This window comes from Ipomoea triloba, chromosome 8 (assembly GCF_003576645.1).
Source record: "Ipomoea triloba cultivar NCNSP0323 chromosome 8, ASM357664v1".
In the NCBI taxonomy this organism is placed as follows: Eukaryota; Viridiplantae; Streptophyta; class Magnoliopsida; order Solanales; family Convolvulaceae; genus Ipomoea; species Ipomoea triloba.
Genome location: NC_044923.1, coordinates 9237102 through 9262102, shown reverse-complemented (window position 1 = coordinate 9262102; position 25001 = coordinate 9237102). Strand labels below are relative to the sequence as shown.

At 35.7% G+C, this 25001-nt stretch overlaps 2 protein-coding genes across 4 annotated transcripts; one reads left to right on the top strand and one right to left on the bottom strand.

Moving 5' to 3' along the window:
- Positions 1–2386: 2386 nt before the first annotated feature.
- On the bottom strand, positions 2387–3145 carry LOC116026910. Its single transcript, XM_031268339.1, has one exon. It carries the CDS (start codon positions 3143–3145, stop codon positions 2387–2389), a length of 759 nt encoding a protein of 252 aa, XP_031124199.1.
- A 9229-nt stretch (positions 3146–12374) lies between these two features.
- Positions 12375–17944, top strand: LOC116026870 (mitogen-activated protein kinase homolog NTF4). Of its 3 annotated transcripts, none has more exons than XM_031268295.1 (7): positions 12375–12534; positions 12660–12907; positions 13039–13168; positions 14393–14530; positions 15080–15412; positions 16678–16858; positions 17453–17944. In XM_031268295.1, exons 2-7 carry the CDS (start codon positions 12663–12665, stop codon positions 17626–17628), a joined length of 1203 nt encoding a protein of 400 aa, XP_031124155.1. In that variant the 5' UTR covers positions 12375–12534; positions 12660–12662; the 3' UTR covers positions 17629–17944. The 3 variants fall into 3 exon arrangements, with proteins under 3 accessions (XP_031124155.1, XP_031124156.1, XP_031124157.1); XM_031268296.1 differs by having other exon boundaries at positions 12388–12544; XM_031268297.1 differs by having other exon boundaries at positions 12388–12557.
- The last annotated feature ends 7057 nt before the right edge of the window (positions 17945–25001 follow it).

Genomic DNA, 25001 nt, shown 5'->3' with positions numbered 1-25001 from the left:
GTGTCAATTACGGGTTTCGTCTCCCACTTGCTGAAACAACGTCGTTTTGGGACCACGGTCCACGATATAAGGACTGTCCCATATGAAAATGTCACTACATACTATTTAAGTACAAGTATTTGACAAAATAGGATTGAATTTTCAGAGTACTTATTAAAGAAATTTTAAAATATCGCCAATAAAAATTCTACTTTATAATAAAACATAGGATTTTTGGTAATTAAATTTTAAAAAAGGCAAAAGGGTCAAATATGCACATGTACTACCATTGATTGTTCATCTAGCACTACAAACTAAAATATGGTCCATCTAGGCCATTATACTCTTAATAATTTTTCATCTAGCATTTTTAGCTTATTTCTAACAAGTTATCCATCTAATTTGATGACATGGAAAAATAAAATTAGAAAAAAATGATGACATGTTATTTATGTGAATGTTTTGGATGATTTTACCTTATTTCATTAATGAAGAAAATAATTTCTTGCAATGAAATATGGTACAAATCAAAGTTGTTATATAATGTTTTAACTACAGTGTTGTTATATTATTTTTATCAGTTTTGGTCCTTCCAGCCAAATTGATGGCAAAATGTTGCAAAATTTTATATTTTAAGGACAAAATCATTATCCCAAAGAAAGATCTTCAATATCTAAACAAAAGAAAAATCATATTAAGAGAAAAATAATAAGGATTTGTCAATCGTCGATGCTATAAATCTCATAGATCTCTATCTAGTTTCTGTCTGTCTTCCCCATTATTTGCACCGATAAAACACCTATAAATATGATTTTACAGTGATTTTGTTTAGATAATGAAGACGTTTCATTGAAATGACGATTTTACCCTTAAAATATAAAATTCGACAACATTTCACCGTCAATTTGGCCGGAAGGACCAAAACTGATAAAAATTATAAAGTTAGGGACCAAAATTGAAAAATTTTAAAGTTGTGCACCAAAATTGATAAAACTCAAAAGTCGTGGGACCAAAAGTGATACTAATTCTTAAAAACTTTATATAGCAATTTTGATTTCTACCATATTTCATTGCAAGAAATTATTTTTTTCATTAATGAAATAGGGTAGAAATCATCCAAAACATCCACATAAATAACATGTCATCATTTTTTCTAATTTTATTTTTCCATGTCATCAAATTAGATGGGTAACTTGTTAGAAATAGGCTAAAAATGCTAGATGAAAAATTATTAAGAGTATAATGGCTTAGATGGACCATATTTTAGTTCATGGTGCTAGATGAACAATCAATGGTAGTACATGGGCCTATTTGACCCTTTTGCCTTAAAAAAAAAAAATTCCACTGGTGCAAAATCGCGTGGTTTTTGGCATAATAGAACCGAATTTTTTTTACCTTGACAGTCAAGTATTTATTAGAGCAACCTCAATAATTGAATTTTTTTCATCAGTTTTTTTTTATCATTTGGAAGGGGAATACCTAGAAGGTACAAGAATTTACAGCCATTGCCGCCATGATGGCACACCAAAGGTGTCTTCATCTATAGCTTCTAATATTTCAACTAAAGGTTGTTGGAGGATATAAGTGCCTCAAACCAGTCTGCAAGCTCTACCCGCAAGCACATTGGCTGGTTTGTTATGTTCGCATGCTATGCATTCACCTTCCGTCCTGCAGAAAGGTCTTGACTCCGCCCCTTGGCAATTCCAAAATAGATAATCTATGAAAAAAAAAAGCAAATAGGAAAAGAAGCTCAAGAGAGCATGCGGTTGTCCGCATCAAAGCCAAAGTGGTTGAAGTCGTGATCATCTCCAAACATCATATCATTGGGGGGTTCAGCCATGTCTAAAAACCCATTGTCATCATCCGGTGGATCATTTCCATGATAGTATTCGTCATCTTGCCTGGTTGGTGGTACCAATGTCCTCCCAGGATGATGGACAGTCGTCCTTGTTATCTGTTTGCCTTTGGCAGATCCCCGCACCACTATATGTTCATTCTTCGCGGCCGCTCTTCTTGGGATATGTCGTCCACTTCCTCGACCTCTATTAAGCTACGATGGTTCATAGGTTCTGCTGGTGTTTACTGTTGTTGGATACTGTTTGCTGGTCTCCCTTGGGTGGTACTGCACTTCATCAGTGTGCTCGTTTGTGATCTTTGCACTCCTCTGCCATCCTTGTGTTGTAGATAGTTTCTTAGGTGCATTATTTTGTTGATGCATAACATCGCCTGTCTGGTTCTCCTCTTCCAGATTCTGCAGAGGAGCAAATCTTGATACATTTCCTCCCATCTGCTTATTAACCCTGTCTACATTGACCCGCTGCTCTCTGTTGGTGTATCTGCTTCTCTCTCCCATTATCTTCATAGGCCGTCTCTCCTTACGCGATACCAACATCCAAGTTCCATATTTCTAAGTCACATGAGGGTTCACCATAGGTGTTTTGACTCTCAATGGAGCAGTTGAGGTAGTGGTGTTATCCTTCCCTCCAGCATCACCATTCTCAGGTTCATGTCTTGGCTTAGAGTTTGCTTCTGGACTTGCTGTCACTCCACATTGTTCACGTCGGTGACCATACAATCCACACTTGAAGCATACAAGGTGGATCCCATCATATTTAATCGGCCAGAGCTTCTGCAAGAAGTTGAACTTCGCCACTAAAGGCTTTGTGACATCAATCTCTACACAAACGCGGGCAAATTTACCTTTAGAAACCAAACTCGTAGTGTCATCTATCTTGATTGGCCGACCGATTTGTTTGCCTATCTTCTTGAGGAAATCTTCATCAAAGTACTCAATAGGGATCGCTGGCAACCATAGCCACACTGTTAGCTTCTCTGTCTTGTTCTCAGTCGGATCAAAATTAGGAGTCCATTCCTGCACAACAAGGTAATGCCCCATGATTATCCAGGGGCCTTCGAATCTTGCAAAATCAAGATCCCGTTGAGAATCAAATTTGACAAGAAAATAGTCATGGGCAAGAGCAATCAGTTCCATTTGTTCTTCAGGTTTCCAGAGGACTTGAAGCCTTCGAAGGAGATAAGAATATCCCACTGATTGACCCAGTACATGGATAATTAGCGAACGCCACCACGGCCTTCGCAATCGTTCTTTTTCAGCTTTCGTAACCTTGCTCACAGGATATTCTGGATTGATATTGGCTTCATCCATCTCTTCATCATCAGATACTGTCTCTTAAACTGTTTCTTTATTCAAAGGAACTGTTGTTTTAATCCCCTGCAATGCTTGTCTATAGGAGGCTAAAGGCGGTGTGAGGAATTCCGGCGGGTTGTCGTCCTTATTAGACAAAGACGACTCTTGATTCTCCACTATCATTGGAATGGATGAGTTTTCTTCCTGAATACCAATATTTAGTTTTGGTTTCTTGGTGCTGTGAACCAGTAAGTCTTGTTCCTCCGATGATCTGCCTTTTCCGGCCGGCGAACTCATTCCAGAGAGCACTTCAAGATGGTCAATTTTTTCATCAGTTTTGTTGGACTCCAACATCCACTTTATCATTTATTATTTTACTTATAATCTCAAAAATCCTTTTTCCCATTAGTTTTAGGTTTTTCCTTAATTTTTTAATGTACCCACAATTTTACTCCACTATATTTTGATTAATTAAAATAAACATACTTACATTTAATTGAAATGATAATTATAAAATTAGAATTAAACTACTAATTGTTTAAAAATGAAAATCAACTGCCTAAAAATTAAACTACAAAGTGATTTAAAAAAATGTGCACAAAAAATACAAACAAAGTTAAATAAAATTACAAAGAAAATAAAATTCAAAATTAAAAAAATATAAAATTACAAATAATATAAAATTAAAAATTACAAGAATATAAAATTACAAATAAAATTACAAATAAGGAAATTATAAAAATATCACATACTACATTTGCCTAAGTTGTCTTAGGGATGGCAATTTCAATTTGCCCCGCGGATATCCACCCGAATACACCTCGCATGGATCGTTTTTTTTTTTTTTGGTAGTGGATGGTGGGTCCTAGTGGATCTTAAAAAAGTAAACCCGCGGTGGGTCAGGTTGGATTCGAGTTCTATGTACAAAACTCGCCTAGAACCCCACCCGACCCACCATGTGTTTGTACATATATACATATATATATATATATATATATATATATATATATATATATATATATATGGGCACACTCAGGTGAGAACGCTTTGCATCCGTCCACGTGTCCAAATCAACGAATCAGATGTAATTTTAAAAAAACGGCGCGGTGCGTTTTCGTAAATAACTCAAACTTTGGTGCAAGTAATTGTGTTATAAGTGAACCTAGTTTCACTTACAAAGTGCACCTATTTTCGCACATATTTTCACTCTTGTTTTCACTTACAAGTGCAAGTAATTTACCTTGTTAATATTCATGCACCTAGGTGTACCCACTTATAACGTTATGTGCAACTAGTTATAACATTAGGTGCATTTAGTATTGAGCTCAACGTACATTTTACTTGCACCTGTAATACATTTTACTTGCACTTGTGTACCTATTTTCACTTACAAGTGTAAGTAATTTACCTTGTTAACATTCATGCACCTAGGTGGTGCACCTAGTTATAACATTAGGTGCACCTAGTATTGATGCTCAGTGTACAATTTATTTGCACATGTAATACATTTTACTTGCACTTGTGCACCTATTTTCACTTACAAGTGCAAGTAATTTACCTTGTTAACATTTATGCACCTAAGTGCACCTAGTTATAACGTTAGGTGCAACTACATCTAGACACGTGGAGCGTTGCGAAGCGTTCTCAGTTCTCTCATAGGCGAGTGGTTCTCACCTGAACGCGATCCTATATATATATATATATATATATATATATATATATGATATTAGAATAAGTAGTACTAGTATATAGTTAAATATAAAAGTTTCAGTAACTTGCGGAACTTTTTACTATTTTTATATCTAAACTACTATGTTTATTTTTAAAAATTAACAATTTAGTTATATTATATTGGAATATTTCTATTATTTTATGTTTTAGTATAACTAATGAATTTTATTATTTTATTATGTGTAGGTAATTTAAATATTTTTTTTAAAAAAAAATAATAAGTTGATAAGTAGTGTACCCATAGTGGGCACCTGCACCCGTGGGGGTATGTTTTAAAAAAAGTCCACCTGATACCAGTGATGAGTAAAATGGTGATAGTAAAAGAGGGTGTAAATGTCGTTTCGCTGAGATTGGGATTATGGCACGTACTTGTATGATATGTAGAATTCTAGGCACTAAAGCCTCGAAATTCACTAGAATCCAAGCAAACTAAGATTAATGAATCCAAGCCTCGAAATAAAAGGATGCAAATTAAACAAGGGATAAACTATATGATACGTAGGGGTATTGCTATCTTAATGCACTAACAATCTCTGAATTAGGGGGAAACAATTAACCAAGGGATTATGTCAATGCACATAAGAACTCAAGTTCAAACTACTATCGCAATCAATAAACAAGAATTAGAGTAGGATTGCCCCACTTTCGTGATGCATCAATCCTAATAACCTTTGAAACACAAAAGCATTGTAAGCCCCAAATACCCCTATTTTCATAGTAGGAAAATTGAGTTTGATATTGGTTAGACTTGACTTTTTCATCCAACTTTCGTTGCAATGCAAAACTCTCTAAAGAAAATCAATAAAAGTTGTGCATCAGTTATCAATAAGAGGAATTTTTAATCCAATTCAAATATAAAAACCCTAGTTTAATAAATTATCCCCTTTAATCAACAATCATAAACCTAGCATCAAGAATGACAATGGGACCCTAATCCAAACCCAAAAGCGAACTACTCACGCATCATAATTGTAAACAAAGCAAAGCAATAATCAATAGCCATAAACATTGCAACAAATCTGAAAAGAAAGTAAATAAAGGGAAGAAGGGAACTTTACTAATAATGAAAAACAAGTCCAACTCCAATCCGAGATTCCAATTTAGTGTTTCGAAACGTTGCCCCACAAAAGGTTGAATTGCTTGGTCGCTTTCTGGCCTCCAACACTTTGTACCATCAGTAGATAACTCCATTACACATTTATCTGTCCCACCAACACTTTGTTCGTCACATGTGAAACACAACAATATACCAAATAACCACCATCCTGACAATGCATGGTTGGTTAGTATCCATTTAAACATGTACATAGTTCTTTTACTGTGTGTACACAGTTCGCTATACGCTTCGATGTGTGCATCAACACCACTAAGTTTTTGCACGATAAGTTTCTGACGTGTAGAACTATAATATGCCCTTCGTTAAATCACTTGCTTAATCATGATCACGCCCAACTCTAAGTACCCTATTAACTACATGTTTGTGTCTGGTGTCCCTACTGTTATGCTACCGCAAAAAACATACGCATTGTGATTTACTTCCCAACTCATGTAAGCCCTCACTTACCTTCCCTCTTTAAACATGTAGGAAGTTCTTTCATTCTGTGTACCTAGGTTGACCTCCTCGAGCTTAGTGTCCATTTTTAATACGAGGTAGGCATTATTCTTAAGATATTGTGTGTGCACAGTGGCACTTATGTGTGTGCAAAAACTGAGTTGTGCACTAACTAAACACATAAAACGTAAGAATCTATTCGATTTTCACTATGTGCATTAACATACTCGTATGTGTGCACTAAAGGGTGCACCCTAGCGTCATTGTGTGTGCACATTACCTAATTGTGTAGCGGTTGTGTAATTTCCCTCTTCTTAATTCAATTGCTTAATCATTACCAAACGCATTGTTTTTTTAGTTCACCCCATGTTGAAATTCCCAACCTATCTTCCGCTTATAGTTTTCACATACAATAAATCCCTTACATAAATTGATATCTAAAAAACAAACTCATGTAGTAATTATATTGAAAAACATCTTGAATTGTACAGAACTTCTAACATGTTTCTGCAATTGAAGTTTACCGTAGCAGTAACTCAATTTATATCTAGATACTAATTGCTAAGGAAGGACTTCATTTATGTGTTTAATGAAGTAGTTCGAAGTCTAGTGCAACGAAGAAAGTTGATAGGCACATATTAAAGAACACAAGGAAAGTAATAGTATTCACAAAGACACATCAAGTTTGGTAACCCAGTTCGGAATAACTATTCCTATATCTGGGGAGGGGGGGGCACCACAATATGGTCAGCCCAACTCTTCATTTAATAACCAACAATACATTTACCAAACAAGTTGATCAAGAAGTGAACACTTCAAGATGCATCTGCTGATCCTCAATGTCTGAACTACGTCGAAGCTTCTTGAAGAGTTGGTCCAAGATTTCCCAATCTGCACAAGTTAAGGCCCCCCTCAACTGCTACTCTCCCGAGTTGCTATTGTGGTTTTCAGCCCTTATTCATCAATTAACTTGAATTGAATTGGATTCATCAAGTTGCTCTGGTTAATCTTCTAGACAAGTCCTTTAAATGAGTAATGCAATATTCAGAATTCTTTCTTGGAGATCATATAAATAATCTGAATGAGGATGAAAAGTATTTATAAGCAATCCATCTAGTTTTCTCTCTAATTGAATAACCGTCTTGATCTTCATCCTGAACTTGGTCTTCAATCTGGTTCACTACTGTACATGGATCTTGTATGTGACTTTTCATGCTGAACTATATATTTTTGTAGTACAGACTTAATCTAATGATATACAAAGCTTTGACTGTACTAAGTTCTGAACAAAATGTATTGTTCTATAAAAAACAAATAACTTGAGGGAGGAAAAATGATTTTATCAAAGTAATCCTATTTCGCAAAATAATCTTTTTTATTAACAGCCGTAGCCATCCCATATTCCTTTGCTATAATGAATTTCACAAACTAGTCACTGGTTCGGTCCCTTGCATGAAAGTGATCAGTGTCTGCCAAGGAATTACACAATCAAATTCAATCCTACCATAATTAAAATACTAACAATCCTCCGTGATATTCTAATATAATATTATCCATATTTAAACTTTGTTTGCTTTACCTTTTTTACCCCTTTTTAAAAATCCAAACACCCTAATCCTATGACCTCATTTTGTCAACACTTTTTATTTTAAGGGTGTTTGCATGTGAATGCAAGCCCGCACGCGCGCGCGCACACACCTTATCATTCACTGTAGCATTCCATCTTCATCTTTCATTTTCACGACACAAACGCAGCCTCTCTTCACCTTCTTTGCTCTTCATTTTCTTCTTCTTCTTCTTCATCACAGATAACAAGCTTCACCCTTTTCCAATAGTTTAGGTGACATTCTTGGTAAGATTTCTTCCTCTATTCATTTCCTCAATGTTGAGTTCTTTAGCTTTATTTTCTTTCAATTATTTTGAGTTTTGGTTCAAAATGGCCATGAAGATGTTGATGAGCTAGGTTGAGCTGCTACGGAAGACTTGCTTGGGATTGTAGCTTCTAAGGGTTGAGTTCTTTGACTGCTATATATCTTTCATATTGTGTTTATGGAGTATATTTTGCTTGAAAATCATGATAGATGGCTTATCTTGTGTTATATTGATCTATAAAAATATATATACATGTGTATTGAGTTGTATGTGGGAGAAAAATGTGTTTTTGACATAAAGTTTGAAGGTTTTGAGGAGACTTTGTTCTAAAAATTTCGTGACAGTGTTCTAGTTTCTGTGTATTTTCTATGGGACATGGCCACAGGTCTGTGTATACCTCTCAATTGTCTTCTTTGCCCTATTTTATTATTTATGGTTAGAATCTCACACTATTTTGGATACAATCACAACCCTTTATTGCACTTATTTGAATGCCTAGGATTTGTCTTCATTGTCCTCCATAATATAATGGTCATTCATTCCTGAATCCTTAGTGGCCGCTAACTGGTGGCCACTCTGAAAGCCCTAGCGGTCGTTGGGTTGTATAGTGAGACGCAATTGTGCGTCTCACTGTGTAATTATTTTTTAAATACTACAAAAATCAGTGCTTTGCAGGATGAAGATTTGCTTAAAAGCCAAGCTTCTCATTTGTAAAAAACCACTCCATCAATTTTTAGAGCTACAAAAACTTCGCCAAACAACTCTATTGGAGTATTGGGATACTCTTAAAGTTTTTTTTTCTTTAAGTTCATTTTCCAATGATATATATATTTTTTGTTAATACAAGGACGGGTGATACCCGAGGAGAGAAAAAGGCCTAGTTATTCTCCCTAACTCTACCTACAGATGTGGTGTGAAGGAGGTCGTCAAGGTAGGCCTCTTCACACCCAAAGGGGCTAGTGTCATAGATCGACCATTCATCGCTCTACCGGGCGCCCACAGAGGCAAGTGCATCAGCGACCCTGTTCTGTTCTCGATAGATAGCTTTGATAGAGATTTTCCAGTCTCTATCAATCCAGTGACTTACTTCCTCGATTATTTCTCGAATGGGGCCTCTAAGATTGGCTTTGGTGTGGATCCATTCTATGACCGTGGTAGCGTCAGACTGGAATTCCACATCACGATAGCCTTTCTCCCAGGCCCATTCCATACTCTTGACAATTGCTTTGGCTTCAACTGCTATTGGGTCGCCAAAGTCTGCTTTCCCCGAGAAACCTTCTCGCCACTCACCGTTCTTGTCTCTAAGAATTCCACCAAGTCCCGCCTTCATTGTGAAGTGTTTGACGCTTCCGTCCACATTAATGGTATAGCGATGGTTGGTCGAAGGCTTCCAGCATAGTCTTCTCATCCTTTGCGTAATGGTTGTTCCCTTCATGTTTTCTTCCCGCATGAAAGCACGACAAGCCTCATCCTCAGCTTCTTTGATCCATGCATGTTTACTCTGAATGTCCATCTCCCTTGTGTTGAACACTCTGTCATTCCGCCATTTCCAGATCCACCAGGTTGTGATAGTGAATGTGCGAGGCCACTCATTGTTTTCCTCTACCCTTGTTCGATCGTTGAGATTGTGCTCGATCCAAGTTGTGAGGCTGTGATGATTCCATCTGTGAGATCTATTTCTTCCCGCCACTGCTTTCCAGACTCCTTTAGCTCGTTTGCAATCCCTTAAGATGTGTTCTGTCGATTCTTCCTTCCCAGGGCAAATATTGCAATCTCCTTCCATTGTTAGACCCCTTCTCTTTCTTTCAGCATTTCCCATAACTCGATCGTGGCGTGTGATCCAGAGAAAAGTTTTCATCTTGCTAGGGATTTTAAGTTTCCAAATCTTACTCCAAGTTTGTTCCTGCATGTTAGTTTCATGACCCTTGATTAAGTTATAGGCAGAGTTAATTGAGAACATACCTGATGCTGTCGATGCCCAGGAGATCTCGTCTCCTACATCCCCATCTTCCACTGTTTTTAACTCTAGGCGTTGTCTGATGTCCTCAGGAATATTGGGCAATTCCTCCCATTTCCATCCTCTGTTTACGTCCCACAGTTCATTAACCTTAGCGTTGGATGTGACATGAAGGTTTTGATTGCCCAAGATGTCCTGTAGTGGTTTATCTTGTATCCATGAATCCATCCAAAATCTAGTGTCCCTCCAATTATTAACTGTAAATCGGATTTTTCCATGTATGAGCGGGAATGCCGATGTGATTCCTTTCCATGCATTTGACGCTCCTTGCTTGGAGGTCATGATTTCCACACCATGTTTGCCATGTGCATATTTGGCTCTCATGATTCTAACCCATAGGCTATCTCTGTCAACAAGAATCCTCCATCCCAGCTTTGCCATAAAAGCTAGATTCACTTCTTTAGTTGCTCGGATTCCAAGGCCCCCAGCCCCTTTCGGTTTAGTCACTGTATCCCAACGGATTAGGTGGCATTTGCGTTTCTCTGGTGTGCCTCCCCAAATAAACCTACGGATTCTTTTATCAATCGCCTCCCAAATTCCCGCTGGCATGAGCATGGTTTGCATGCTGAAGTATGGGATGGTGTGAAGAATGGACTGGGCAAGAACGTGTCTTCCCGCTAGAGTAAGATACCTCATCTTCCAACCATCCAGCCTTGCATCTATTTTATCCAAGATCGGAGTGAAAAGGCTATTGGAAAGTAATAACAAACTACACTTCATTAATTTAAGGTCTCATTTCCATTTTGTTTGTTTGCATGACTACTAATTAATAATATTTTCTAATGTTGTTTAGCTTTACAAGTTATTCAAAACATAAGCAAACATGCTGACAAATAATGATTACAAAGTAAATTTTGAATTTGAATTCTGATGAACAGTAGTCTATAAATATTGTATGTTTTAAGGTAAAAACACACACATAAAACATTTACATATTCAACTATCACACCAAAAAAAATTCTCTCAAAAATATCAAAATGGCTAGAATGTTCATTTTAGTTAGTGAGATCATCCCTCTAAGCTCAAAAAAGAGAGGAAAAAAAAAACAATGAATCTACAATTAGAGAGAACATATGAAATACCTGAATACAAAGGTAACAAAGGTTGTAAAAGCAAAAAATGCGTTTTCCATGATCAATAAGTATAATTTTCTAAATATAATTGTTTTATTGATTTCTATATTCAAATCTCATAAATAACTAATTTACAATATTTTTGACTACGGTAAGTGTTGAATAAGCCGATAAAATAAATTTATATATAAAATAAAGGGATTCGAAATTTTAGAAAAATAATCGCAATGGAAATGAAATAACGAAAATGAGGAAAAATTCAAGTCTTGTATACCAGACATTCTCTTTTAAACCGATTCGCTACCTCTCAAGAGTGTTAGAAGCATTGTAATATCAATCTCTAAGATAAAATAGATAAAAATAATATAATTAAGAGTTAATTCCATTTTTGGTCCTAGATTTATAGGTGGCAGTCCACTTTAAGTCCTTTTTTATTAGAACATCCATTTTTGGTCCAAGTATTATTGTGACATGACCATTTTTTGTCCTTTATCAACAAAACAGTTTAAATATCGTTAAATTCAATGATGTTTCGGTCTTCAATTATGGATGTTTAAAAAAAAAATAAACATAAAAAATATAACGGTTCAACATACTTTGTACAAAAAAGATTGAAATGCCTTTGTATTTAACGATATTTTGACGATTTTGTTGATGGAGGACTAAAATTAGTCATGCTGCAATAATACTAGGACCAAATGAGGATGTTTTAATAAAAAAGAACTAAAAGTAGATTGTCACTTATAAATCTAGGACAAAAAATAGAATTACCTCTATAATTAAACACTCAAGTTATATTATTCTCAACATACTAAAATAATAAGAGAGCACTTCAAATTTTTATCGGAATTGTTGACAGAAATTTTAAACATACAAACTTTATTTGTCCCTTCTTCATCTTTCATCTTTTTTGACTATTTTAGTCAATTTTCCCAATCTATGTATACGACATGGTAGAAAATTCGAAATATATACTTTATAAATGGATTTTAACAAAAGAAACGTCAAAGGATGGACTCCTGATTTAAGGGCTACGGTGGCAATTCACGCATCCCTGGAACATCAGTTCTTTGACCAAATGACCCGACGAGAGGGAAAGAGACAGAGACAGAGGAACTTAGCATAATATCCAGATAAACAGCTCCATAAATATACGGGCGAAGTGAATAAAAGTTCTAATTTAGGGTTTATAATTACGATTTTAATTTGTTGTATTATTGTTATCTTTAGTACTCTTTCAGCAAAAATAATTGCAATTATCGTTGTTTGGCATTTTTGGCGGTGAAGAAAATGGATGGAGGTTCAGCTCAGCCGGCGGATACGGTGATGTCGGAGGCTGCTCAGCAGCAGCAGCATACCGACCAGCAACCGCCGCCGCCGCCGCCACAGATGATGGGAATCGACAATATTCCGGCGACGCTCAGCCACGGCGGCAGATTCATCCAATACAACATCTTCGGCAACGTATTTGAGATCACCGCCAAGTACAAGCCCCCCATCATGCCTATTGGCAAAGGCGCCTATGGTATCGTCTGGTAAGTTGCTCCTAATCTATTTTTTTTTTTCTGTAATTTTACGCTGCCTTTTAGCTAAAGTGTTGATTGATTGGCGGATTGATAGATAAACATATTTTAATCTTCGATTTTTCTTTTGGGGTGAAATGAAGTTCTGCTTTGAATTCGGAAACGAACGAGCACGTAGCACTGAAGAAAATTGCGAATGCATTTGATAACAGAATTGATGCGAAGAGGACTCTTCGTGAGATCAAGCTGCTTCGCCACATGGATCACGAGAATGTTGGTGAACCATCTCTACACACCCTTGCATAAATTATCAATTTGCAGTGTTTATTTATCTGTTTAAATTGTGTTCAAGTTAAATTAGTAGTAACAAGAAAAAATTGAATGTTTATGCTACATATGTGGTTGAATGACACTGAGCAATTGAGTGTACTAAATAGCTCAATTGACTGTACTTCTGAGTTCTGAATGAGAAGGGGACAACAAGATGATGTGGATTTAATTTCCAATCCACTTTCTTAAGCATTGAATAAAATCTAGTTTCTTTCCTAAATTATAAATAAATCTTATCCAGTATCGTGCATTGTAAGTGTACCTTATATCTTGTACAATATGTCAAAACATCATAAAGCCATCATACATGCTCTCAAAACAAACTTTCCAATATCATTTGGTCAATACCTTTTGCGCTTGCCTTTATATATGATGATATATGGAGAAGATTCAAACAGTAAAAGCTCAATTTTTTTTTTTTAATGGAAAAATGGATTGTCTTCAAGTGGATATTGTTTTTCCTTTTTCCAACTTCCATTGAATGCTGGAAAACACTGGAAGGAGTTATCCAAATAAAACACCACCCGCGTTTTGAAGGTACACAGGTTTTTTTTCTCCTCCAAGTTGGTGAACTTTTGGAGAATGAAAAAGGGGAAGAAATTGGGAAAAAAAAATTGAGTTTGTGTTCAAGTCTATATTGTTTTTCATTTTTCCAACTTCCTATTGAATGTTGGATAACACTGGAAGGAGTATTCCAAATAAAACACTGGTGAACAGTGTTTTCCACGGTCCACGCTTGCTTTGAAGGTAAACAGGACTTCATTTTCCTCTCTCTCTCTCTCTCACTCTCTCTCCAAGTTGTTCCACTTTTGGAGAATGAAAAAGGGGAAAAAATGGAGTTGGATAATGGAAAATTTACCATTCTACTGAAGAGGGCCTAAAGCATTTTAGAATACTAGAATAGTAAGCGCATTAAGAACAGTCAAAGCTAAAATACAAAGCATTCCAGAACAGAAAGGGTTTATCAACTTGTGCAGACATTTACATTAGATGGAAATCTATTAATAAGTTGAAAATGAAGAATTGATAGTGAACTTTGAAAGTGGCTGCCCTTTTTCATTAATATATCATTTTCTAAAGACTCAAAGCACTATGAAAGCCTCGTCAAGGAAGAGTAAAACTCCTATGGTACTGATTCTTCTATCTAATCTTGCCTTTATCTTGCAGATTGTTGGAATAAGAGATATAATACCACCACCGCAAAGAGAGTCATTCAATGATGTATATATTGCATATGAGCTTATGGACACTGATCTCCATCAAATTATTCGCTCCAATCAAGCTTTGTCAGAGGAACACTGTCAGGTTTAAGTTTGGATATTGATATTCTCTAAGATGTTCAACATTAACTATTTGACTTCAGCGCAACTCACTAGAAAAGTACAATTATTTGATTTCTGAGTCTCTGACTCATAATAATCAATCTGTTGAGAAATAATTTCTCTCCCTCTGGGATGAATTTCATTTGAATGCTTGAATTTGTTTCTGGAAACACATGTGCAGGTTTGATATAAAAGTGAAGAAAGTTGAGGATCTAAATAAAATCTAAAATAAATAATAGAGGCAGTACTGAAAAGATGCTGGAAAAAAACTGCTTTTGTGCCCATCTAGACTGGAGATTTTTTAAGTTGAGCACTAGTTTTAAAACAAGGTGGCATATACTACAGAATGTTTGCCATTAATGATGCAGCACTAATTCTTCACTTAAAGTTATTAGCTATGGAGTATTTGTATATCTTTTCATAGACTTCCGAATTTTTCATTTCTTTTTCTCTTTGAATGCATATTGTGATTCATCAATGTTGTTTGTGTGTGGTAAACAATTCATTTCTCATTTGTGCAATTCTTCTGCAGTATTTCTTGTATCAGCTTCTCCGTGGGTTGAAGTATATACACTCTGCAAATGTTTTGCATAGAGACTTGAAGCCTAGCAATCTCCTCTTAAACGCCAATTGTGATCTGAAGATATGCGATTTTGGATTAGCTCGTGTCACTTCTGAAACAGATTTTATGACTGAATATGTAGTAACAAGATGGTATCGGGCACCTGAGCTGTTGTTAAATTCTTCTGACTATACTGCCGCAATTGATGTATGGTCAGTAGGCTGCATTTTTATGGAATTGATGGATCGGAAGCCCTTGTTCCCTGGCAGAGATCATGTGCACCAGTTACGTCTGCTTATGGAGGTATCATTTCCTTCACTACAAGCTGTGTCTAAAAGTTTATTGGCTATCATTCTGTCAATATTATCATGATCATCAATCTCAAGTCGCAATCTTTGCATATTCCTTCTGTTATTGTTAATTCGGCATAGGTTCAGTGGTGAGCCTATGGAAAGGGATGTGAAGCAACTCGCCTTGAATGGTAGATACCACTATTGACTGCGGACATACAATTTAAATCCTTTTAAAGTTGATTACTTTAAAGATTAGGGTCAACTGAATGTGTTATGGAGAATTTGAGTCAAATTACTGAAAGAGCGCTTCCGTATTCTTGGGTCAATTTGACCTAATTTGGCTTAAGTTATGATATGATGAATTCAATTCATGAAAATAAAGATTAGGCATTAACAAAAAAAATACATAAAAGTACTGCTTCCCTCAAGAATTGAAATTTCAATTGTAAGAAAATATATAAAGATAGAGGCTTTTAAACCAACAAGCCAAATTTAACAAAATGAATGCGATGGAGGGATTCAACCATCATTAATAGTTAATAGCAATTCCCAAACTCTTTGATGCACTTCATATAAAATATGTAACATTCATTTGATTTATTTAATAAAATGGAAACTGGATTGTGTTTAGATTTGTAACAGAGTTGAATCCTTATGGAAATTTTTATACTAAGGATAACTGGGGGAAAAAATCATGGATTTTAGCAAGAGGAATATTCACTTGAATTTATTCTAGGGGATGTGTTATGAGGAAAAATCACAGATGGGTTGCAGTTGGAGCAACAACTTTATATTGGAAAGAACTCTCAAGCTGAAGATATAGTATACTGTATACTAATAATTAAGAATTATGACTTGATACCAGCCATCCTTGATCCTTGCCTATATTGTAATTTTGAAAAACCCAATTTGTAGTTGTTTCTTGGAATTTAAATCCATGTCTTCAAAGCAAACTCTGAAGAAGAGAAGAATAAAATAAATTTCACCACAGCTAAAATGAAAATGATACTAGAAGATTTAGAGCTTATAAACAATAACTAATGATATTGTGTTCTCCTTTTCTTGTTCCTGATTACCTACACTCACACATCTGGTGAGTGGCTGTCCTTCATTGACCTTGTCTTTGTAATCTTTGCTTCTAATTTTAGTTTTGATGATAGCATTTGGAAGATAAAATGGAAAATGCATGGCACATGCCCATTACTAGAGTGCAAATCATTTTCAAATGTGATTATCTCTACTTGAGTAAATTTTCATTAGGGGTACACTTTTCAGCTGATCGGTACTCCTTCAGAAGCTGAAATGGAGTTCTTAAATGACAATGCCAAAAGATATATCCGTCAACTTCCTCTATACCGTCGCCAGTCATTTACTGAAAAATTTCCCCATGTGCACCCTGCTGCTATTGATCTTGTTGAGAAAATGTTGACATTTGATCCTAGAAAAAGAATAACAGGTCAGTGGTTCTACCTGTCCCCTCTTAGATTTTGAATCAGTTTTTTTTGGGTCTCCTTTATACGGCTCAAGTTATTATGCATCAGAAATTCGGAATATGAAAGTGTGCTGCTCTGCTTCAATATTACTCTGCATATTTAGTTCAATTATCAGTACATAGTATGTTAAATACTCTGTAATTTATTTGGTCCAGACTCCAGTGAGACAGTATAAGATTGCCAGCCGGAAATTGTATTGTTTCCTCTATAAATACTTATGTTTTTCTTATTTATTGTCTTTCATGCTAGTACACTTGTTACCTTTCTGACACTATAAGAAAAACTCTGAAATAGTTTCAGTTTCTTTATTTGGTAGCATGTTACATTATTGAGACAGGTTTATTGCCTAACAAATTCAACTAAATGCTTTGTTTCCAATTTATGTGGTTATATGCCTGAAACTGTTTGTGATTTAGCACATAATTATGTGAGTTTAATAGCCTAATAGTCTGGTGATTATTGTTTTCTGTATTGGGTTTATGCTGAGAAGTACACGGCCTATCAAAATTTTCTATGATCATTTATTAATCCTCTATTTTTTTGCCTTTTGTCTTCAGTTGAAGATGCACTTGCACATCCCTACCTAACGTCTCTGCACGACATTAGCGATGAACCTACATGCATGAATCCTTTTAGCTTCGACTTCGAGCAGCATGCCCTCACCGAGGAACAAATGAAGGAGCTGATTTACAGAGAGGCTCTTGCATTTAATCCCGAGTATCTGCACATGTGAAGGACCAATGGTTGTAGAATGTTGTATTTGTAATTTGTATTATTATCATGTTTTATCCATCTTATCATTATTCTCATCTGTGTGTATATATGTGCACGCCAGTGGTACTGAACACCCAAGATAGCGATAGCTCTGGCATTTATACATTCAATCATTAGAGAATTTGGGTCTTAAAAATCTGTTGTATGAATGAGGCAGGTAACCTATGTATGTGTTATATTTGTTGAAGTCAGATAGCTGATTAGATGGAATGTCCATAAATGTTATCTGAATGATTTTTACGATTGCTCGCAAGGCTGCTGTTTAACCTTCTCTATTTTTTATTTTATTTTATTTTATTTTTTTTAATGATGTTTATAGTGTTGTAATCCATTTTATTTCGTTTTGTACGAAGTTAATGAGCAATATTGGTTTTTTTTTTTTGTTCCTACGTTGTGCACGATTAATCATTTTAGTTTCTGTTGGTGGTTCACTAATCACTACTAAAAATTGGCAAAAACTTGTGTGCGGCCGGGCCGACTCACCGTAAGACGGGTTGGGTCGGGTCAACTCACCGTAAGACGGGTTGGGTCGGGTCAAGATGTAATGTAATACTTATATGCACAAATGTTATACTTATATGCTCAAATGTAATATTAATTAATAATAAAATTTTTGTTACTTAGAAGGGTAAATATAATACTTTTAAGGGAAAATAGGGTAGCTCAAGTGACAAGTGAGCTCTCTTTGTGGAAAGAATTTTGGGAGAACTCGGGTTTGACTATCACAAGTGACGATTCTCCTTGGGCCAGCTCCCGTGCCTCCCGGAGCTGGAACGAACGTGGGTGTATCTGGACCGTTAAACGGACAGAGAAAGACCCCGTGAATTTACCAAAAAAAATTTACATTTTTCCTCAAAAGTATTATATTTTCCCTTATAAGTAAAGGACACTTGTCAACGTTACTTATTATGAAAAATGTACTGTATTACTTTTTCTCTTATAAGTAACAAAAATTGTATTCTTGATTAGTATTATATTTGAGCATATAAGTATGACATTTGCATGTTGCTTCAACCCGACCCGACCCGTCTTACGAATAAGGATCCGTGAGACGATCTCACATAAGTGTCACCCTTAAAAATTTAAGATCAGTTTAGATATATGAAAAATGACTTTTGGAAATCATTTTTTAAATTTTCTCGTGTTTGGATATTTAAGAAAAATAAAGTAGAAGAAAAATATTCATTTTGACGGAAAATGTCTTCCTAAAATTTTAATTGAAAAATATTTTTCAAATTTTTTATTTCTGTATTTATCTTCTACCTTTCAAGTTAGTTTTTGAAATTTTATTACTCACTACACTACCATCAATTATTATTATTATTATTGTTGTTGTTGTTGTTATTTTCATTCAAGAAAATGAATCTAATAGAAAAAATATAATTTCTTAACTTTCAACTAAACAGAAATATATAATTTTCTGAACTTTAGTTAAATATTAAAAAATTAAATTATTTTTCAAAAAAAAGGCATTTTTTGGAAATTTTTTTTAAGTTTTTAAACAGAACCTTAGTCTTCAATTATGCTAGATATGCTTTAGTCCTTGATGCTGTATTTTTAGCATATTACTATTTTTTTTGGTTGTATTTGATAATCATTTTAAAATTGATATAAGTTGAATATAAATTTACTTTAAAAGTCAATAATTAAAAATAAAAATAACTAATTGCGCAAATGTTAATTGATTTGTTTTTATTAGGACTCTACGTGCTTGTGTTAGGTTATGACTTTCTATCATAGTCTTCTTGAGATTCTCACTATGTATATATTATGATGTAATATGTAACTTTGTAATTAATTCAGACATACAGTTCTCATCTGGTATTAGCTAGCAAGGGTTTTTTATTCGCATGGCTGATGTTAATTATGCTCCTGATGGATCTGTTAATTCTTCTGAGCGGATCGTCTCAGATGTTGTTGCTACAACGTCTTCTTTACCTGTAGCTATGAATTCTTTATCTACCGCCCATCACTTTGTTAGTCTTAAATTAACCTTTCGAAATTTTCTATTTCGGAGGACACAATTAGTTCCGTTTTTGCGTGGTCAGAACCTCATGGGATTTGTTGATGGTATGTCAGTCTGTCCGCCGACCGTTGTCGCCAACCCAGCCCACAACAACGATCGCTTCTTCTTCTCCGGCAGTTTTGCCTAACCCAACGTATGTAGTGTGGTTGCAACAAGATCAAGCTTTGATGTCCATGTTGATTTCCCCCTTATCCGAAGAAGTCATGTACCTTGTAGTCGGTCGCCGGTTGTCAAAGGAGGTCTGGGATTCGGTCGAGGCAACGCTGGCTTCTTCCTCTCGTGCTAGTTTGCTCAATCTCCTTGGATAGCTCCAGACGTTGCGACAAGGAGACTACTCAGTGTTAGATTACATTGGTCGTGCACAGGTGATCATCAAGGACCTCGTTCTCGCCGACCGGCCGGTATCCCTAGACAAGCATAACCTTTATGTATTCAGGGGATTACGACCAGAGTTCCGACCTTTGACGACTTCTTTGTCTGTTCGTGGTCAGCCGGTTACCATGCAAGAATTGGCGGATTTCTTGGGCGCACATGAGTTTATTTCTAACGAAGATCTCTATGGTGGTTTGCAGTCGTCGGCCGCGAACTCTGTTCAGCGAGGTGGCAGCCAACAGCGATCCAGGAATAATCGTTGCGGGGGCAATTGGAATTGAGGTGGCCGTTCTGGTAATGGTTGCCGTGGCGGTGGTCGTGGTGAGTAACAATAGTGTGGTGGTTAGAATGGCTCTGCTCCTTGTTGCCAAAGTTGTGAGGGAATTGGCCGCACCACCGTGACATGCTACAACGGGTACACTGGAGCTCCCAATCCGCAAGCACATTTAGCTTTTAAATGGTTCGGATGTTTCTTCTGATTCACACGTGTGGTTCCTAGATACAGGAGCTACGAACCATGCTACACCGGATTTAGCTACACTTTTTACTTTAGAGGAGTATATCGTTAATGGCACGCTGTGTTTCGGTGATGGTATGGGTTTATCTATTAGTAGTATTGGCCATGCCTCTTTTAATACTCCATCTAGGTTGTTTAGGATGTCTGATATTTTGCAAGTTCATGGTCTGTCTACTTCCTTATTGTCTATTTAGCGATTTGCTTCTGACAACAATGTGTTTTTTGAATTTCATCCTTCTTTCTTTGTTGTGAAGGATATCACCACCAAGGAAGTTCTACTTCGGGGCAATAGTTCTGGTGGTTTATATATAAAAGTTGCCAGTTTCGCGTTCGTCTTCTTTTGCGTTTCTATCTGCTCGCACATCTGCTGCGGTTTGGCATGATCGTTCGGGTCATCCCCATCAGGCATCAGCGTGTTCTTAGTCGTATTCTTCAGTCTTGTTCGGTTAGTGAGTCTAGTTGTTTTATTTGCTGTAATTCTAGTTTATGTTCTGCGTGTCAATTGGGTAAATCTGCATGATTTCCTTTGTCACTTGTTGAGTCTAGTAGTTCTGATATTCTTGATTTAATTTATATTGATATTTGGGGTCCAGCTCCTATTGTATCATCTAGTGGTTATCGTTATTTTGTTATCTTCGTGGATGATTATTCTCGTTACACATGGTATTTTCCTATGCGATTGAAATATGATCTTTATGTTATTTTTGATCGCTTTCGTACTATGGTTGAACATTCATTTTCTCAAAAAATAAATTCTATACAATCTGGTCTAGGTGCTGAATACAAAAAACTCCACTCGTTACTCCTTCAGCTAGGTATTAATCATAGACAATCTTGTGCATACACTCATGAGCAAAATGGTTGAGTAGAAAGACGTCATAGGCATATTGTTGAGACTGGGCTCACTCTTATGGCTCATGCCTCTATCCCATCTCATCTCTAGGAATTTTCTTTTGAAACTACAGTCCATCTTATTAATAAAATGCCTTCTTCCGTTTTAAAAAAATTCCAGTCCTCACTCTGTGTTGCATAAGTTACCACCGTCTTATTCCTTTCTTCATGTCTTTGGTTGCTTCTGTTACCCTCATCTTAGACCTTATAATCATTATAAGATGAGCTACAGGTCTTCTCCATGTGTCTTTCTCGGGTATCCTGATTCCTTTCGAGGGTATATGTGCATGGACTTACTCACTAATAAGATTTATGTTTGCAGGCATGCACGGTTTGATGGGATAATTTTTTCATTTGCTACTAAATCTGTTTTGCAGCTACGTTCGGTCCCTCAGCCTTGTCTTTGGGTTGTTTCTGCTTCACGATCAGATTCTGTGTCTTCTACAGTGATGCCTGTCTCTTCCTCCACCCACTCTGCTCCTACTGCTGCTCCTACGCGTGCCCATGCTTCGAGACCGAAAACCAGAACCCACGCCATGACTACTAGGAGTCAATCTCGTGCTCCTCCTACAACCTTAACTACACATGTTTGTCCGTCTAAGCCCACTTGTTATACGCAGGCAGTCAAGTACCCATAATGGCGTGAGGCTATTGATAAGGAATTTAATGCCCTCTTATAGAATCAGACTGGTGCCTAGTGTCTCTTCGTTCTAATATGAATGTTATTGGATGCAAATTAGTCTTTCATACGAAGAGGAAGGCAAATGGTTCAATTGAGCGACATAATGTGAAGTTAGTTGCAAAAGGGTTCAATCAGGTTCCTAGTCAAGACTTCTTTGATACATACAGTCCAGTGGTCAAACCCACTACAGTCAGGTTACTTCTATCCTTGGCTTTATCTTCTGCTTGGGTCATTAGATAGCTTGGTGTTCACAATGCATTTTGAATGGAACTTTGACTGAAACTGTGTATATGCATCAGCCACCTGGTTATATTGATACACATTTTCCTAATCATGTTTTTTTGTTAAAACGGTCTTTGTATGGTCTAAAACAAGCTCCTAGGGCTTGGTTCAATCGTCTTCATAAATTTTTGTTGTTAGTGGGTTTTCAAGCATCTAAAACAGACGTGTCACTATTTTCTTACTCCCAAGATTATGCCTATGTTTGTCTGTTGGTCTATGTTGATGATATACTTGTGATGAAGAGTGATCAGAAACTTGTTGATGTGTTATTGCCTAAATTATCTACTGCTTTTAAGATTAGAGATCTTGGTGAATCTAGAATCTTTCTTGGGATTGAAATAGTTAAGTGTAATGATGGTATGTTATTGTCTCAGCGATGGTATATGATATCTTGAAACATGTTGGGATGTCAAATTGTAAACCGCTAGTCACTCATGTTCCTGTCTCGAAATCTATTCCTTCTAGCACATATTTGTATGAAGATCCTACTCAGTACAGGAGTTTGGCTCGTGTTTTTCAGTATCTCACAGTTACGAGACCATATTTGTCTTTTGTTGTGAATCAGCTATGTCAACACATGCATGCTCCCACGGTTTCATATTGGGCTCAAATGAAACGTGTACTGAGGTATGTAAAAGGAACTGTGTCTTATAGACTGCATATACGGAAGTCAGTATCGAATGATCTTCATGCTTTTTCTGATTATATTCTCTTTAGGCTGGTTGTCCTGATGATCGTAAGTCCACTAGTGGTTATGTTGTATTCCTTGGTACCAATCTTGTGTCTTGAGTTTGTAAAAAGCAAAGGACTATAGCTAGATCATATAAAGCTCTAGCTAATGTTGGTGCTGAGGTAATCTGGATTTTGTCTTTGTTGCGTGAGATCATAAGGTTCCCAATATTCTTGTGCCTAAATTATTGTATGATAATCTTGGGGCTACATATATATGTGCAAATCTGATTTTTCATGCCAGGACCAAGCAGGCGGAATAATTTCGTCGTGTACAAGAATACGACAAGCCGATAGACGACGGAACAGATTCCGTCGCAATTCTGTCGCGAAACGCAATTCGCGACGGAATTTTTCCGTCGCGATTCGCAATTTTTCTTGTAGTGGCATGTGGAGATTGACAATCATTTTTTTTAGACACAGAGTTACTTATGGTGATATTCAAGTTAATTTTATTTCAACCAAGGATCAACTTGCTGATATCTTTACCAAAGCTTTGTCTGATCCTCATTTTTCATTCCTATAAGTTACTAGTACTCTATCCTGTGCTTAAGGGCAGTATTAGGACTCTATGTGTTTGTGTTAGGTTATGACTTTGTATCCTAGTCCTCTTGAAATACTCAGTATGTATATACTCTGACGTAATCAGTAACTTTGTAATTACTTCAAACATACAGTTATCACGGTTTCATTCTTAATGGGTTTTAGAAACTCATTTTGATTGGTTATTTAATCATAAACTTATATATGATTTTTAACTTTTAGAAGTTTTTTAAAAACATTTTATTTCCTATCATCAATGCTCCAATTGCCAACTAAGAAAATTTGTTTTCTTCTAAACAATTATTATTTCTCACTATTCGTTTCACTTTTCTCATCTAAAAGTCAACACTAGAATATGTTAAAATTAAACTTATATATTGCACTTATAATAAAAAAAATTATTGTATTTATAATATTGGGTATGGACGTATATATGGTGCGTTGTAATTTACTATCTATTAAATATTTTTTAACAAAATTAATTAAATAACCATTTTAATTATCTGACAAGAAAACAATAAAACATTAGAGTATTTGAGAAAATTAAAATATCATTTATTTAATCATAATATATTATTTATAATAAATTTATTTAATTATAATAAATTAAATAATCATAGTATATCATTTTCACACCTGTGTTAGACCGTCTCACGAATCCTTATTTGTGAGACGGATCGAGTTGACTTGAATCAACATGCAAATGTTATACTTATATGCGCAAATGTCATACTTATATGCTCAAATGTAATACTAATTAGGAATAAAATTTTTGTCATTTATAAGAGAAAATGTAATACTTTTGAAGAAAAATGTATAGTAATAATTTTGCATTTTGATGTAAAAGTATTATATTTTCCATCAAAAGTATTACATTTTTCATAATAAGTAATGTTCCCCTAACTTATAAGAAAAAATATAATACTTTTGGGAAAAAATGTAATACTTTTACGATTTAAAAGTATTACATTTCCCCTTAAAAATATTACATTTACCATTATAAGTAACAAAAATTTTATTCATGATTAGTATTACATTTAAATATACAAGTATGACATTTGTGCATAAGTATCGTATTTATATATGGACCCGACTCGACCCGTCTCACGGTGATACGGTCTCACAATAAGACGGCCTCACATAAGTTTTTACCTTAAAAATATAGTACCTATCGATATCAAGAGTATGTGAATGACAGGCATGTCCATTCATGTCCAGTACAACTTATTACGGAGTATTACATATAAAGGTGTGCTTATTAATATTTGACTTTTAGCATGATTAATAAAG

Coding starts and splice junctions, on each gene's coding strand:
- LOC116026910 (XM_031268339.1), bottom strand. CDS start 3,145: ATGGATGAAGCCAATATCAATCCAGAATATCCTGTGAGCAAGGTTACG.
- LOC116026870 (XM_031268295.1), top strand. CDS start 12,663: ATGGATGGAGGTTCAGCTCAGCCGGCGGATACGGTGATGTCGGAGGCT. Junction 14,531..15,079: donor TGTCAGAGGAACACTGTCAG/GTTTAAGTTTGG, acceptor ATTCTTCTGCAG/TATTTCTTGTATCAGCTTCT. Junction 15,413..16,677: donor AGTTACGTCTGCTTATGGAG/GTATCATTTCCT, acceptor TACACTTTTCAG/CTGATCGGTACTCCTTCAGA.